We start from the raw sequence: 15,517 nt of genomic DNA on the forward strand, positions 1-15,517 counted from the left end.
GTTCTAACTCATTAAGATTTTGTGCGACAATTAAAAATGACGAATCGTCAGCAAACAGAACAATTATATCTGCTATGACATGCAACGGTAGATCATTAATGAACAGAAGAAAATTGAAACATTGAAATTGATAATATTTGAATGAACTGCTTTCCCATTGAACATCTGCGGTTCTAAGCCCTAAATGTGGCTAAATGTTAATGAGAAAAAAAAGTTTAATCATTAAAAAATTCTATGTGTATTTTTAATCTGGAAACTTTTAGAAATAACAGACTCAAACGATCGATTGATTCAAATCATTTCATTCGATATAATTTCGAGGCGTATCTATTCAATTGGCAGAAATATAAATTTATTAATATCATTGCATGATTCTGGCAGTATTTTATTTTCAGCTATCAAAACACCTATAAATTCTCGATATTCCACACTTGTCTATAGGGACATTTTTTAAAAAAGCTCCATTTTATTGACGCCAATCAATTCGCATATTTCAAGGCGTCATTTGTTGTATCGGCCCACGCTTAAATATGGATTTTTAACTCTTACGTTGGCTCGGATTTTCATTCATACTACTGGTTATCCATATATTCGTCATCCTGTTATAGGTACACAAACTTGACCAGGATCTTAGTCATCAAATGAGATAATTCCAACCTATTACAAAGATGGCACCACCTCAATTCACAACCGCAATATACAGAGAAGTTGATGCAAATTTTCGCTCGCGTATGAATTTAATTATCATATTCTATTAATAAGGTGTTTGAATCATGCGGTAGATTTACCATAGCTTGAACAGTTGAGATATGTTCATTATATCTCTGCTAATCTTTCTTCGATAAACCCCTCTCATGAATACTTTGAAATTTTCTCCTCTTAGTGAAACATCCTTTACATGATATCTTCGCTGAATTCCAGTCACTACGTTCATACAGATTATTTTGCAAAAACTAACCAAAAAACAAAAAAGATAAAAATAACAACCAATAGTTCTGTCAAAGAATGGATAATTACCGATATTGGTGATTGGATTTTCAATTTTTGCTATGAATGGAGCGGACTATTGTTCTGAAAAAGGAATTAATGCGGTGAAGCAACAGATCTTTCCACAATTTCAATAGTTTCTCACTAAAAGTAGCAATACGTATAATTTATATTTATACATAAAATCATAATAATATGTATAAATTGAAGTCATGGATTAATTCTTTTGCTTTTCAATATAGGCAGGTTTGCAAATTAATATAATCAAAAAATACAAAAATCCTTGTACTGAATTTATCAACCCTTTTCAATGTTTCTTAAATTAAATAATCCCTATCAAAAGATGCCTATATTGAATTTAATACGAAGTTTATGAGTTCAATCAATTAATTCAAAACGCTGAAAATTGATTAATGAAATTTGAAGTGATCAATTATAAATAATGAAATTTGGAGGGTGTAAGGGTATGACGATACTAACTTAGTTGGTTGATTATAATATTAGTTCGGATCAATAAACCATTATATAAAATATGCAGCGATCTACAGGTGATGGTGCGATCAGGTGTTTCCATGGAGAAAGGTGAAAATGTCGAATTTTATCAATGCACCTCAATAATGATGCAATGCAGTGAGTGGGAAAATCATTTGTCAATGGCAGTTTTAATTAACATCTGAAAAGGAACGAATTGTAGCGCAGTTGAAATATGTATGCATATAGGACCCGATGGTTGTATAAGAATGCGAAAAGATATTTACAATTTAAATATGTGGCCTCAAATAAATGGGATATTTCTACAGATTCACAGCCGATAAGAAAAGGCGGCGTAATGCCTTCAACTATGAACGCGCTGATATATATTTCCGTTTTTTCCGCTGTCAACGATATCTAATGCCTTCTTCACACGTCGCACCTTTGCACCTCCATGCACTTCACCGAGTCGAATATGAGTATCGTTCGAGTGGAACTTCACAAGCATCAGGAATTTGTTGGAATGTGGAATTTTTCATTTCGATATGGTAATAATCTGTTCGACAAGAACGGCCGTTTTGATGTACGACATTTCATTGACGGCAACATTCATTGCTATTACTGTACTATTATATAACAAACACTTTAAATTCCACACAACTTTCATTATATACTCTCCCAGGGAATAATTCAAGAGCTCATGAAAAATGAACAAACAGTTAAGTTAGGAATTAAACATCAAAAATCATAATTATATTCATTTCCCTCGGCTTCTTCATTATGAAATCTGGATCTCCCATAAACCATCAGAATTTCAAGAATCAATGAAATATAATAAAAGAAAACGAACAATGTGATTCCTTAAAGTGGTCCCTAGTAACCCGAGTGGTTGATGAAGCTTGGAATATCATAGAATAGAATTAAATGAACAATAACAAACAATAATGAAAAAAAAGATCAATAAAGAAACTAGGTATCTTGTGGTGTAGGCCAACAGATGTAATAGAACAAACAGAAAAAAATTTCGAAATAAGAATTAAGGACAATATGAGAAATTCAAGAGAACACGAAATAAAAATTTTTTCCACTTTAGCTTCGAAATTTCACCGAAAACAAAACTCTAAGTTTAAATGTTTTTATTAGAAGTAAATGAATATAATACATAATAAATTTATCTCGATGTGTATCAAGTGAAACCAGAATGTATCAGTTATTTTTCGAATTGTGTTCAGGTTAAGGTTTTTTTACACCTTTCTCCTTATTTTTGTTACACGTATAGGTACAAGGTGATTCACCGGGATGGCCTATTAGACGTTTATAGAAAACTAATCATAATTTTGAGCTGAAAATTTGCATATTGGAGTTTGAGACAATGATCTTTCTACCTAAAATATTTTCAAATCTTAACAATTTCCGGTTATACCGGAAACAGACTACTTTATCCTTATTTCAAATGGCACACCCAGTATATTATAGCATCATTAGAGAGCTTTTTTAATGAAAATTTCGGCAATATGACATACCTTGGATAAAAACTCAACGGTTCATGAGTTAATGGGATTCTTATAAAAAAAATTGTGGTGATGAGGACATTTATTTGAATATTTAGACAGAGAAAGCTTTTTCGAATTTTTTTTTTGATTTTGCACGTATGTGCAAAATCAAAAAAAAAATTCGAAAAAGCTTTCTCTGTCTAAATATTCAAATAAATGTCCTCATCGCCACAGACTGTTTGCGGTTTGGACTTGAAATGTACAGGGTGTTTATAAGAAGATCATGAACTTGGACAATCCAAATTCATGAAAACTCAAGATTTTCAAATTAGAACCTATATTTTTTATTATTTCACTCGATTCACGTACAAAAATAGTGGGGGTTACTTGAGCAAACCCTATACCTAAAATGAATACTTTGAAAATTATCGAGGAAGAACTTTAAATGAGGAAAAACCGTGGAGTAGTCTGTGACTTCCGGAAAACACAGAAAGAAACTAAAATTCGATGTTTGGAAAACTACATTTTACATTTCATGAATTATAATTAATATTTCGTGGGGATTGTTGAGAAATCCATAAACCAATACACTTTTCAATTACGAATAATTTATTACAATTCTTAAAATGTCGAAACACCCTGTATAAGAAAAATATTTTATACTGATCAGGATGGTAACATGTGATAATTTATTTTTATTCATCTAGTAGATAAACTTTTTTCATTAATTGATTTAATCATCTTGACATCTTTTTTTTGCAAATTTCACTTATCTCTGTTTTTTTTCTCTTTCTCTACAGTTGTATTATGGATAATTTTCAGTTAGAGTTTATAGGTTTAATGTACCTCAACTCTGTAATTTTGTTAAATAATAATAAAATAATAATCTAAAAGTGAAGGTTCGAATAATATTCAAATTATCGTACGAATTTTTTTTAGATATTTTTTGGGAGACCAATGAGTCCGAAGTGTCTCATTTTGTGGAATTCCGAATTCAACCCATATAAATGATTGTAAAACACATAATTATAAAATGTTAAATATAACAGTATGGTAGCAAACATCGTTCCACTGTAACATGAACTCAAACAATTCAATGATTGTTTGAGTTCCTACAGTTCAATATCAATAACATATTCAACAGTTGATCGAGAACTAGCACTGTATCAACTGATGAAAAGATATAGCCGCTCAAACATTTTTCGTACATGATGGAATAATGAATCTAATGAAACAAAGCAATTCACACACACTCACAACCCTAATCATAGGTTAGAGGATTAGACCTAAAGGCTCCGAAGAATATCTCCGCCCATACAAAAATAACGCAACATTTTTATTACCGTGGCAGGAACAAAACACCTATTAAATCCTTTTTTGTTATCGATTTTTTCTCGAGATAAAATTTTGATCATTTTGGATAATCTTGTGTTCACAATGCTGACGAGATATTAGAAGACTAGGGGAAAACGCGTTTATTGCGTTATAACAATAAATATTCAACAGAAGCCTTCGCATTTATTGCAACAAATCGTATAAAATTTCGAATGGAGTTACTAATTTCGAATTAGGAGAATCAGTTGACAAATGATTTTCATGTGAACTTTTATGTATTTGACTTCTTCCTTTTTGAGAGAAATTCTTCAATTCAGGCAGCAAATTTTTTGTTTTTTCTGAAATAAAATTTCAAGAAAAATATTAAAAATTCCTACGAAGATAATTATTGTTAGTATTAGAGCGAGGTAAGTGTCTAGATGCGTTACCTTACTGTTTCATATATGAAAGATAAACTCTAAACCTTGTTATTTTCAGGAAAGATACTAAGTACATATAGTTGATTATAAAAAAACAGTCGATATTAACTTCAATTCTGATCGAATTGACGCTTTTTTTTTGTTTCATCTCAGTTGGAAGGCGCCATGTCGAACTTCTTGACTGTTTGGCATGTCAATTTCATGGACAGTCTCATCATCGGTTTCAATGTGTTTTAGATAGGAGGAAAGAAATTCACTTATTTTAACATGTCTTAACGTTATGAAATACACAATTCAATATGGATTCTTTATTCGATATTTCAATCCAACTGAAGAACTGAAGACAGTCATATTTTGTTTTTCGAACAGGAATTTTGAACTCGGCGACCATAAATTTAAAAAAGAAGTGAGGCACGGCGACACCAGCTCGTCGAAATTGTTCACATTGGTACTCGAAGATATATACAAAAAACTGAATTGGCAAATGAAAGGCATCAAAGTTTATGGCTCATTTCTTAACCACCTGCGAATCGCTGACGACATTGTCCTATTTTCCAGTTTCCAGGGAAAACATTGCCGTCACGATAAATCAGCAACAAATTGAAAATGTATCTCAATATATATATTTAGGGCACAAATCAACTTAGGAGGAGAAAATCCAAGAACAGAAATCACTAGGAGTATATCGCCAATGTGGGCAGCTTTTGGAAAACTTGCACATATCCTAAAAAATATGGATATCCTCATAAATTTAGAAAGTAAACTTTTAGATCTCACAGTTGGAAGTGCAAATAAACCAAGGGTAACTCAAAGCGTAATGAAATAGGCTATGATCAACATTTCGTTTAGAGGTCAAATCAGGAACAAGGAAATAAAGGGAGATAATCAAAATCAGTGATGTCATGAAGGAAATAGTGGTCAGAAAGTGGAGATGGGCTGGTCACGTAGCCAGACAGAACGCCAGCAGATGGACACTAAGAGCATTACAATGGAGACCTCTTGAAACCAAGAGGAGTAGAGGTCGACCACAAAGAAGATGAGTGGACGATATCCAGGAAGGTACTGGCTGAGTGAGGGCAGAGATAGACAAATGTGGAAGAGTATGAAGGAGGTTTTCATTCAGGAGTGTATTTTACCTTTTGCCACATACGGGATGGAGACCACAGCTCTCACAGTTAAAAGTGCATATAACTAAGGGTAACACAAAGGGCAATGGAACGCGTCATACTCAACATATCGTTGAGAAACAAAATCAGGAACAAGGAAATAAAGGAAAAGAACCAAACTCAGGGATGACATGAAGGAAATAGCGGTATAGAGGTGGAGATGGGCTGGTTATGTAACCAGACAGAACAGCAGCAAATGGACACTAAGAACATTACAATGCAGACCTCGTGAAACAAGTGAAGAGAAGTAGAGGCAGACCACTAAGAAGATGGGTGGACGATATCCAGGAAGAAGTCAGGACAGAGATAGGCAAATGTGAAAGAGTGTGGAGGAGACTGTCATTCAGGAATGGATGTTGGTTAGCTGAGGAGATGAGAACAGTTCTCTTCCTAAAAGTGATGACAAAGCTTCCTCTTTCCCATAGTTAGAATCGGAAGCAACATCAACATCAACATTTCTACACAAATTAAATATTCGAAACCATATTGTCTTCCTCGTACGTACGCAGCGTTTTCGCACGTCCCGCTAAAAACAATATCCCAAAACGTTCATTATCGGCGACAATAAACCAAAAACGTAAAGCGGGGTGTTTACAAATGTCGACAATACGTCATCGCTTTAATTCTATAACAGCACGACCATATTCGAGGGTCGGATCTCGTCGCGGGATCATCGAGCTACGTACAATGCAACCCTTTTGCAGATTTTGGTTCGTGCTTGGCACTCATTCCCGGAATTTTTGACGTAGCGCAGAGATTGCCGGTGTATATATCGGGGTCGCGAAATCTCAGCGCGGCCAGATGCAAGACTTCGGGGAAAATTTACATCGAGAGCGTAGCGATAAGTTGCGAATCGATGTTTTAATTTGGGAAACGTATGAGGAAAAATCGCGATATACTCGGCTACGAAATGTGAGGGAATCTTATTTAAAGATCTGAATCTCCGGAGAGCCGAAGTCTTCGGAATTTCCTAGCGGGTTTATAGATATGCATACGATGCACTCGGGGACAATGGCGTGCGTCAGACACCTCGCGTAAGGGTTTTAACGACCGCGGTTTAACCAACGGAATAAAAAAAGAACGGATGAGATATCTACACGCGGGTTTTATTGCTTCCCCGGCACTTCGTGTCCTTCTGTACTATTAATTCCTGCAGGATATTTCAGCGTGATGAGTCGTTTTATTTCGTGTGAGGGATATTCGTTCAATATTTCTGAATTTCAATTTCCATGATTTTTACTGGGAAATGTGGGAAATTTTTATGACATTCGGTACGAAAATTGCTTATTCGATATTAAAACTGAGGAAAGCACTCACGTGAAGTCAGGTGCTTCTGGTGCTTGTTCAGTCATGTGCCAATTGAGCGCAAAACATGAATAACGGTATATACATACATCGGTATATACACAAATGATTACTTAAAAGCTCCTGACTTCAAGTCAGTGCTTGCCTAATTTTCATGGTATCAATGCCAAATTTTGCGTGAAGCTTGAAACTGTCATTTTTATTTACACGCAAAATCTCAAGACGATCGAGTCTCCTGTCACAAAAATATTGTACATTTCTTTGCCCATATTCATCCTGAATTTTCTTAAATTTTGATGATGTTTTCATCTCAAAGTTTTGGTCAAAGCTCGAAATTTTTCACTGAAAATCTCAACTCTGACTATTGAAGTCATGTAAATATTGGGTGAAGGCTTCCACAAACAAACGCGGCAAATGCGAATCTAGATCCTACTAATTTATTATCGATTGATAGCTTGATAATCGGTGCTACCGACTATCATTTCCGGCTCAAAATTTGAAAATTGAAGGCAAAATAAAAGAGAGATCTGTTTTGGGAATGACCACTGAAAAAAATGAGTAAAGCACTGACGTAAATTCAAGGAGCTTTTGCCCGCTTGTTTAAATTACTTTTTTTCACATAAAACTACAAATTGTTATACCTTATGGACTATAATTCAATCGAAATCGATCCATTTGCATCTTTGCATTTCTTTGACCTTCGACGAAAATATTTGTAACAGATCAGTCCGTTTTTCACAACATAAAAATAATTTACAGTTTTACACACAGTCATTTCACTATTTTGCAACAACAAATTTTTCAAAATTTCAGTTCGATGGGATGGGTATTTTTTCAATCACTGAAAAAAACAAATTTCAGATACAATTTCGCAACGAACCACCCGAGATATTCGGATTAAACTCAAGTGTATAAGGTCAAGCTATATGAATCTTCCGATCTCAAATAAGATTTTTGATTTGAGAGATCGACAATCATTTGCTACGCCCATGGTATAATATAGACACTCATTCGATGCAGCTATCATCAGCACTCAATGGGCTTAAGGGCTAATTAATGGTGGTTATTATCGAGATATTTGGCATGTACTCCACTCGGCTATAACCAAGAATTTTGATCGTAGATATGATTGTTGATGTTGACCTTTCTCTTCTTACCTACCATACACTCTGTACGTGTAACTTGAAACTCACGAATTCTATCCAGAATTTGAAAGAATAAAAAAGTTATAAAAATGAAGGAAAACCAAAAATGAATCTCTCTAGTGTGAAAATAAAAGAAAATAAGTACTACCATCAATAAAATATCAGGAATGGATCGATACAATACATTTACACCTACTTCAAATTGTCGCAAAATTTTTTTGTTGGGACATGAATCACCTTTTACGGTTACGGCAAGAGAAAAATGTGGGACGGAACTATTTGATTTGTTATGTATGTATATGAAGTTTATAAATAAAGTGAGTTATCAAATATTCATCCATGTAGTTTTCAAGTAGGAAAAAATAATCGTATTTTTCTGATCCGAAGACCCCTTTCGTTTGCAGTGAACAAATTCCAAGATGATGCAAGAATGGTAGAATTTTTATTAGTTTTTGCGTTCATGGCAGAAGCAGTAGAAAGTGTAAAATCATTTTAAAATTTCAATAAAAAAATTCGTTTCATAATGAATAGACAAATTTGAATGTAGAATGTCCTTCCATGATTCGGTGTAGAAAGACAGCGAAATATGTCGAGGGTAAATTCAAATGAATATAATTTGAACGAGCGCGCAAAAGCTCCTAACTGCAAGTCAGTGCTTTAGTTATTTTTTCATCGTTTCAGTAATATATAACGTAAGAATGTCTTTTTCAATATTAAATTTGAGATTAGCAAATGGGGCTCACGAAATAATTTTTTCTGTCGGGGAGTTTTGTCTTCAGAGCTTTTTAGAAGACTGGAATAACGTTTTGAAGGTTCAAATTTCGTGTGAAAATTAAATGAATAGTAATTGGAATGAGCGCGCGAAAGCTTGAATTCGTTCTTTAAAGGGCCGATAATCAGTGGGCGTTCTACCAAGCAAACCAAAGACAGATTTATCTCTTAGTCATAAGTGACAAAATTTTCTTCGCATCGACTTGGTAGACTTTTTTGAGCGATATCGATTGGGACCTAAAAACGAGACCGAGAGACATATCAAAACAGTTCTGAATGAACCTGAATGTTAATTATAGAAAATAGTAATAGTAGGATTATTCGAGAGAGAGATAGGCCGTCCGACAGACAGACAATGAGGATTGAGAAATGTAGCGCGGTCGAAAGCCTCGCAGTCTTTCCACTCTTTTACCTGCAAGTTGAACATCACCTGCCGAGGCCAAGAGAGTATCGTTCGTGAGTCCGACCGTCCACGGAAACAAGCTTTAGGAGCTTCGAACCTCCGCGTCTCCGCTTGGCGCACCACACCGGCCGTTTCAGATTGTGTACAGCTCTTTGAAGGGGTAGATGTACCGCAGCAGCACTCACATAACGTTGCCTCTCTTGCGCGCGATGGTTTGCGGTGCCACAATAGCCTGAAAGCTCGCACCGGACTTTTTTCCAATAAAGATCGTCACGTTAAAGGATGCGATTCTGAGTGATTGTGACAAGTGTTCAGTGATCAGATACGGCTCATATCATGGCCCTAGTGAGGAAGTGCAGTTTTTTTAATTGTTTCTTCAGAACGACTTCACCTATGACTGTGGCAATTTACGTATATCTATTACTGACCTTAGCGCTCTTCGGCCAGCCGGCATCCTCCAGGTCCTTCCACGTCCACTGGAACACCACCAATAGCATGTGAGTTTGATGTCCAAAAACTGCCGTTGAATTCAAAAGTATCGCAAACTTCTACCGTCGGATGGAATCATCCTCTTCAACTTTGCCCAGATTCAATTCACGCTTTACATGCAGCATGCTTGCCGATAAAGCAATGACAACAATCCTACACACTCTTGTAATTACCACCTACGTAATCTCGATGTTACATGGAACGTGACAATACTATATGTAACCGCAATTTTTGAGATCTATCTCGACCCACTCGATCTGGACATCCAGATAGTATAAATTCGAGGTAGCTTACTTTATTTCTGTGGAACCAGGAAATTGCGCCATACATTCCGTTTTTTATTATTCACCTGCCAAAGGAGGCAATATCCTCGATAATTGCTCCGAGGTAGAATTAGATCTACTTTATTCGATCTGTAAAAAATCAACCATAGTAATCGGGAACAAAGAGTGCCCCAACTATGATTACATACATTAAAGATTATTCACGTCACTATAGTAGGAAAATCACTATCAGAGGCTGCCATCATCTTCCTCTCATTTCTCAGAATCTATATGTTCATTTCATCGCCCGACGAAACGATTTTTTTTCAAGTTTCAGAAGGAAATGTCTCCATCGATGGTGTATTCGAAAATTCAATTCGAGTGAATGAAATAAATATTAATTCCGAAACTTATTAACTTGTGTTTTATTCATCAAAACAATGTCAACACAGAGCCGACAGTCAATTAAAATTGCAATTAACTTTTACAAAATAACTAATTTGGTTTCCGACTGTCATGGTGTAGGTCGAGAGAGGAGATCGAAAAGTTAATTTTTGAAAGTTCATCGCGTTATTTCCTAAGTGAAATATCCACTTGATAAGTGCAAAATCGCATATTTATGAGTGATACCTGGTTGGCTGTTTAATAGGGTTTGAAATTATGCAAACGATTATTCTGACGCTGTGATTAACTGGTGATGTTCAGAGTGTTATAAGTTGATGATAATTTAATTGAGAATACCTATTAACGTTTCTATCGTTTTAGTACTACTCGAATCCTTCTTGAAATTAAATTTGTATACTATTATTCTATTCGTTTCAGTGTTCCTAATATTGAAACTTCATCATATGTTGTGGTAATTTGAAATGCGGCAAATCATATACAAGTTTTATTATTCATACATAAGCCGAACTCAGAATTTCATAACCCCAAAACTATTGGAAGTATAATTTCGTAGTGGAGAACGTTTCATCATTTTATTATAACAAGGTTTCAATCTATGAAATCTTGATTTGTGTTAACGTTTTGATATGTGCAAAATGCAGAAAATAAAAGAGTTTTTTCTTTCGATTCGATATGAAAAACAAACCAAAAACAGCTAGATGTCTTCCAAAACTTTTACCGAAATTGTGACAGCTATTTGTTTCAAAATTGTGAATGAATCGTGGAAAAACATATGATAGCGCGATTTCTGAAACAAGTATTCATTATGATACGTTAAGCTCTAATATCGATAGTTCTCAAGTTATAGAAACTACCAGTTGTCTAATCTGCGAAGTTACGGTTTCACTACATCTCACATCTCAAAGCATTCAAAACAGACGCCGTCATATTTTTATTCCTTTGAAATATATTTTATGATGTAGATTATAGGGGAGAAGAAATGAAGTAGAAATAATAGATCGTTGTGAAAAATATGCAGCGTCTTCGCGCCTTTTATCTTTGATCTTCATTACCCGCCGATTTACATTCTGCCAAAAAAGTAACGTGAATTGATTTAAAACGCCCGCTCAAAGGATTTGCCATTTGTTATTCAGTCTGCTCGATTTTCAGTTCATATCGAGTGTGTTTTGCAATAGTCATTTGGAGATTCACGAAAAGGAGAAACCCAATAATAGGAAAAATATCTATTTACATTGCCACAAGCCACCACAAACAGAAGTTCAATAGGGCTAATTGGTGTTACCTGGAAATTGTGAACGTCCCCCAATTTTCGAGGTACCGTAACGCGAGGCAGTTTATAACTAGCTATGTTCCAGATAAAACGCCTCAAAGAAAGTCGATATTTTACAGTAAATACCGGAGTTAAGAGGGGTCAACCATTTTGGGAATGAAAAATGACAGGTCCCATTATCTTCGAGGAGAACTATACAAGACGCGCTCTCGTAACTCAAAGCCGTGCCTATTGAGATATTTGGCGTCTTCGAGCATTAAGCCCATCGTAAATAATACCGATCTTATTGGGCGAATTAAAGAATCGTAACGGGCCCATGCGGTAACCCGGTAAATCAAGACACTGTGTATATTCGAAATGAGCTCATTAAGTGGTAAATATTGCCGAATTAAAATTATGCCAAATTCGACATCGGCATGCGATTGCGACGTAATTCTTCGCCGTCGCTACCGACGTAAAGATGTTATACTTCATCCGTTTCAGCATCGCCGCTGTGAATTTTCAGCCACCGAAAATTATGTTTCACGCCGGATCACGGAATCTGTCCAGATGTTTCTTGGAAAGGTATCGGACCGTCTGCTGTTAACAGCGGCCCGCCATACTACACCTGGTCGGTCAATTTTTGGGTTAGACGAACAAGTGTGAACGTGATATAGGCCTCAAAAACTACATGCGACCTAAAGGACTTCCTTATAGGGAAAATTTATAAAAAACTTCGAGGAAGCAATATTCTAAATTATTAAAATTCACCAGCTGCTATTTATGTTCAGTAGGTACTGCTTGATTCCTCATTTTGTCAAAAACGGGATAACTATCGGACGGAAAAATCTAGGCACTTAAAATTTTCTTGGTTGATTCAGATTTATTTAGTTCAAAATTTTGTTTTCCTGACAATTTCGAAATCACCACTTAGATCAAGATGAAATTTTGAAACCAGATGTAAAATCCCAATTTCAAACCTAATTCAGAATTAGAAAGGTTTATGTCTGAAATTGTAATAGCAATTAATAAATTAAATAAAACAATTGTATGTTAGCCATTAAAATATTATGCTTTAACTAATTCAGAATTTCATTCTGATCTCGTCATCAGAACCGAAGAAAATTAAAAAATAAATCCCGAAAAAATTCTTATATTTGAGTGAGCTGATCCCGATTGAGTTGAGATTCTGCGTGTAAATATAAAATAACAATTTAGAGCTTTATCCAAAATTTCATGTTGATCATGTCATCCCTCGTATTATCCGATTCATATATATTCAAGCAAAATAGCGGAAGAAAGCTTATTGTTGCCTTAACTTCAGATCCTCCTAGGTTTTCAATTTAGGTTTCCTATTATGTAAAATAATCACTCTAATGTTCTTGCTGAATTTCAAGAGCATCGTATTATCCCAACCCCTCATCTAGATAAACTAACCGATAAGGATGACATCGTAATAAATCACATCTCATCATATGTAAAATGATGGTTTGAAAGCTTCTGACGCTAAGTAGGTGCTCTTCTTAATGTTTTCAATTTTTGCTATCCGATCATCAGACTATTCACAAGAAATTATGTGAGATTTTTGATTTAAATTCAATTCAAAATTAGATTCTGATGAATCTACTTATCGATTGAAGTTGATGGCTGAAAATTGAAAGATTCTGTTAAAAATTGCGTCAAAACTAACTTTGATGATTGCACGAAATATGAAATATTCATAAGTAATGATTTTTTTTTAATCCAAAATAGTTATCGCTAAGCTGTACCCACTATTGATACTTAGTTCTTGTGTTATAGAATTTTCCTTATTCGAACTAACAAATACACGGTGTCGCAGTTGTCAGATCTGCAGACTCATGGATATGTCTCAGAGCGTTCAAAACAATCGCGGTCATATTTTTATTCCTTTGAAAGATATTTTATGATGTAGATCATAGAGTAAACGAAATGATGTGGAAATAATGTCCGTTATGAGAAATATGCATCGTATTCTCTTTTTATATCTTACCTTTGATCTTCATTACTGGCCGATTTATTTTATGCTAAGAAAGTATTGAAAATTGATTTGAAAAGACCGTTTGTAGGGATTGTCATCTGTCATTCAGTATGTGCCTGATTTTGTCAGTTCATTCCAAATGTGTTTTGCGATATTCACACAGTGCATACAAAATATTCAAATGAAATAAAAACATTTTTAATTCTTGATATTCGTCACATTCTCCTACATTAGAATGTCAAAAGTTAACAACTTAAGCGACTAGGATCGTCCGGTAAAAATATTGTGTTTAGTATTTTTTCAAAAATATAGTTTTAATTTCATGATTGCGCGTTTTTTAGTCTTCCGCATGCCATTCTTGGACTCTTTAAATATAATAGAGAAGAAGTAGATATACAAGAAGACTAATAATTGATTTAAGAAGTTATCCAATCGACGAGAATACTTTGATAATAGCTCTTTTATAGCTTTAGAGAAACTTACAATCGATCCAAGTCACTTAAAAATTACCGAAAATTGAATTTGTTTGATTCGGCTTGCCAATTGACAATTGTTGAGTTTACGCTTATATACTCAAGTGGAGTTCAAATATCATGTTATTCAGGTTGATAAGGCTTTTGTACGATTCACGATTTTACATTTCATAATAGGATAGATTGAAGAATCTTTTTGAATTTTTAATTCCCATTGTAATTTCGTTTGCTTTTTTATTGCTTCGAAGAAGATCTGATTTTCGGAAAGAAAGCACAAGGATCAATATCGAATTTCCGACCAAACACTTAACAAGTCTTATCGAACAACCATCTTGATCCCCTAACATGGCTCCTGTAGACCTTTTTTTCCTGAAACTATCACTTTAATCCAGCCATCGGTTTCTAGTCGATGGAAGTCATAAAAGTGTCGACTTCTGAACGAACCTTTAAAAAATAATTCGGTGTCCGGATCAATCGTTAGCGTTATTTTGAATGGGGCCTTCTTTTGAGGTGGAAAAAATTTGGCAGAAAATTTTGTTGTTCATTGTCTAATAATGTGTCCTTTTTTGATATAGCAAGTTATACTCAAAGATCTAGACATTCATATCGAAACCCATTACATTATCAATGGAGTCAATTCAACAATTAATGAATTCTCTAAAAAAATAAAACCGCACATTTACAAATGAATAAAAATAGACCCATAAACGACACATGTAACAAATAAAAAAACCATCTTTTCTTGCGATCTTTTTATCCTAAATCAGAAAAATCGGGGACACGGAAAAGGAGTTATAGTTTAAGCGAAGAAGTCAGACGAGGTCGACATTTCTTTTTTCTCTCCGATGGATGTAAAATGTCAGGAATCGAAGATGCCGAGATTGACGCGCCAAGGCTTTCGACGTGTGAGATTTGGTGAATTGGTCGCATTGCAAAACGCAATGGGTTGGTGGATAAGTATCAAGTCATGTTTCTTGTAAATAGGTTAAATTTTCAATTCGTGATCGGGGGACTTTCTCTCGAGAACGTCGAGTTCTCGAACAAACAACGATATCAGATGGATTCGGATTGTAAATTTCATCAGTCATAATATCCATTTCGAATTTGCATGTATTCAGAGCCAATTATATCATTGCGAAATAAC

General features: G+C 34.8%; 1 protein-coding gene across 1 annotated transcript in view; it reads left to right on the top strand.

Moving 5' to 3' along the window:
* The first annotated feature begins 9,498 nt into the window (after positions 1-9,498).
* Positions 9,499-15,517, top strand: part of LOC123686471 (ephrin-A4-like) — a 236,284-nt gene continuing 230,265 nt past the window's right edge. Inside the window, exon 1 of the mRNA XM_045626635.1 lies at positions 9,499-9,992. Coding sequence (XP_045482591.1) covers positions 9,832-9,992 — 161 coding nt within the window. The 5' untranslated portion in view covers positions 9,499-9,831. The remainder of the gene's footprint in view (positions 9,993-15,517) is intronic.

Source organism: Harmonia axyridis, chromosome X (assembly GCF_914767665.1).
Source record: "Harmonia axyridis chromosome X, icHarAxyr1.1, whole genome shotgun sequence".
Taxonomy (NCBI): domain Eukaryota; kingdom Metazoa; phylum Arthropoda; class Insecta; order Coleoptera; family Coccinellidae; genus Harmonia; species Harmonia axyridis.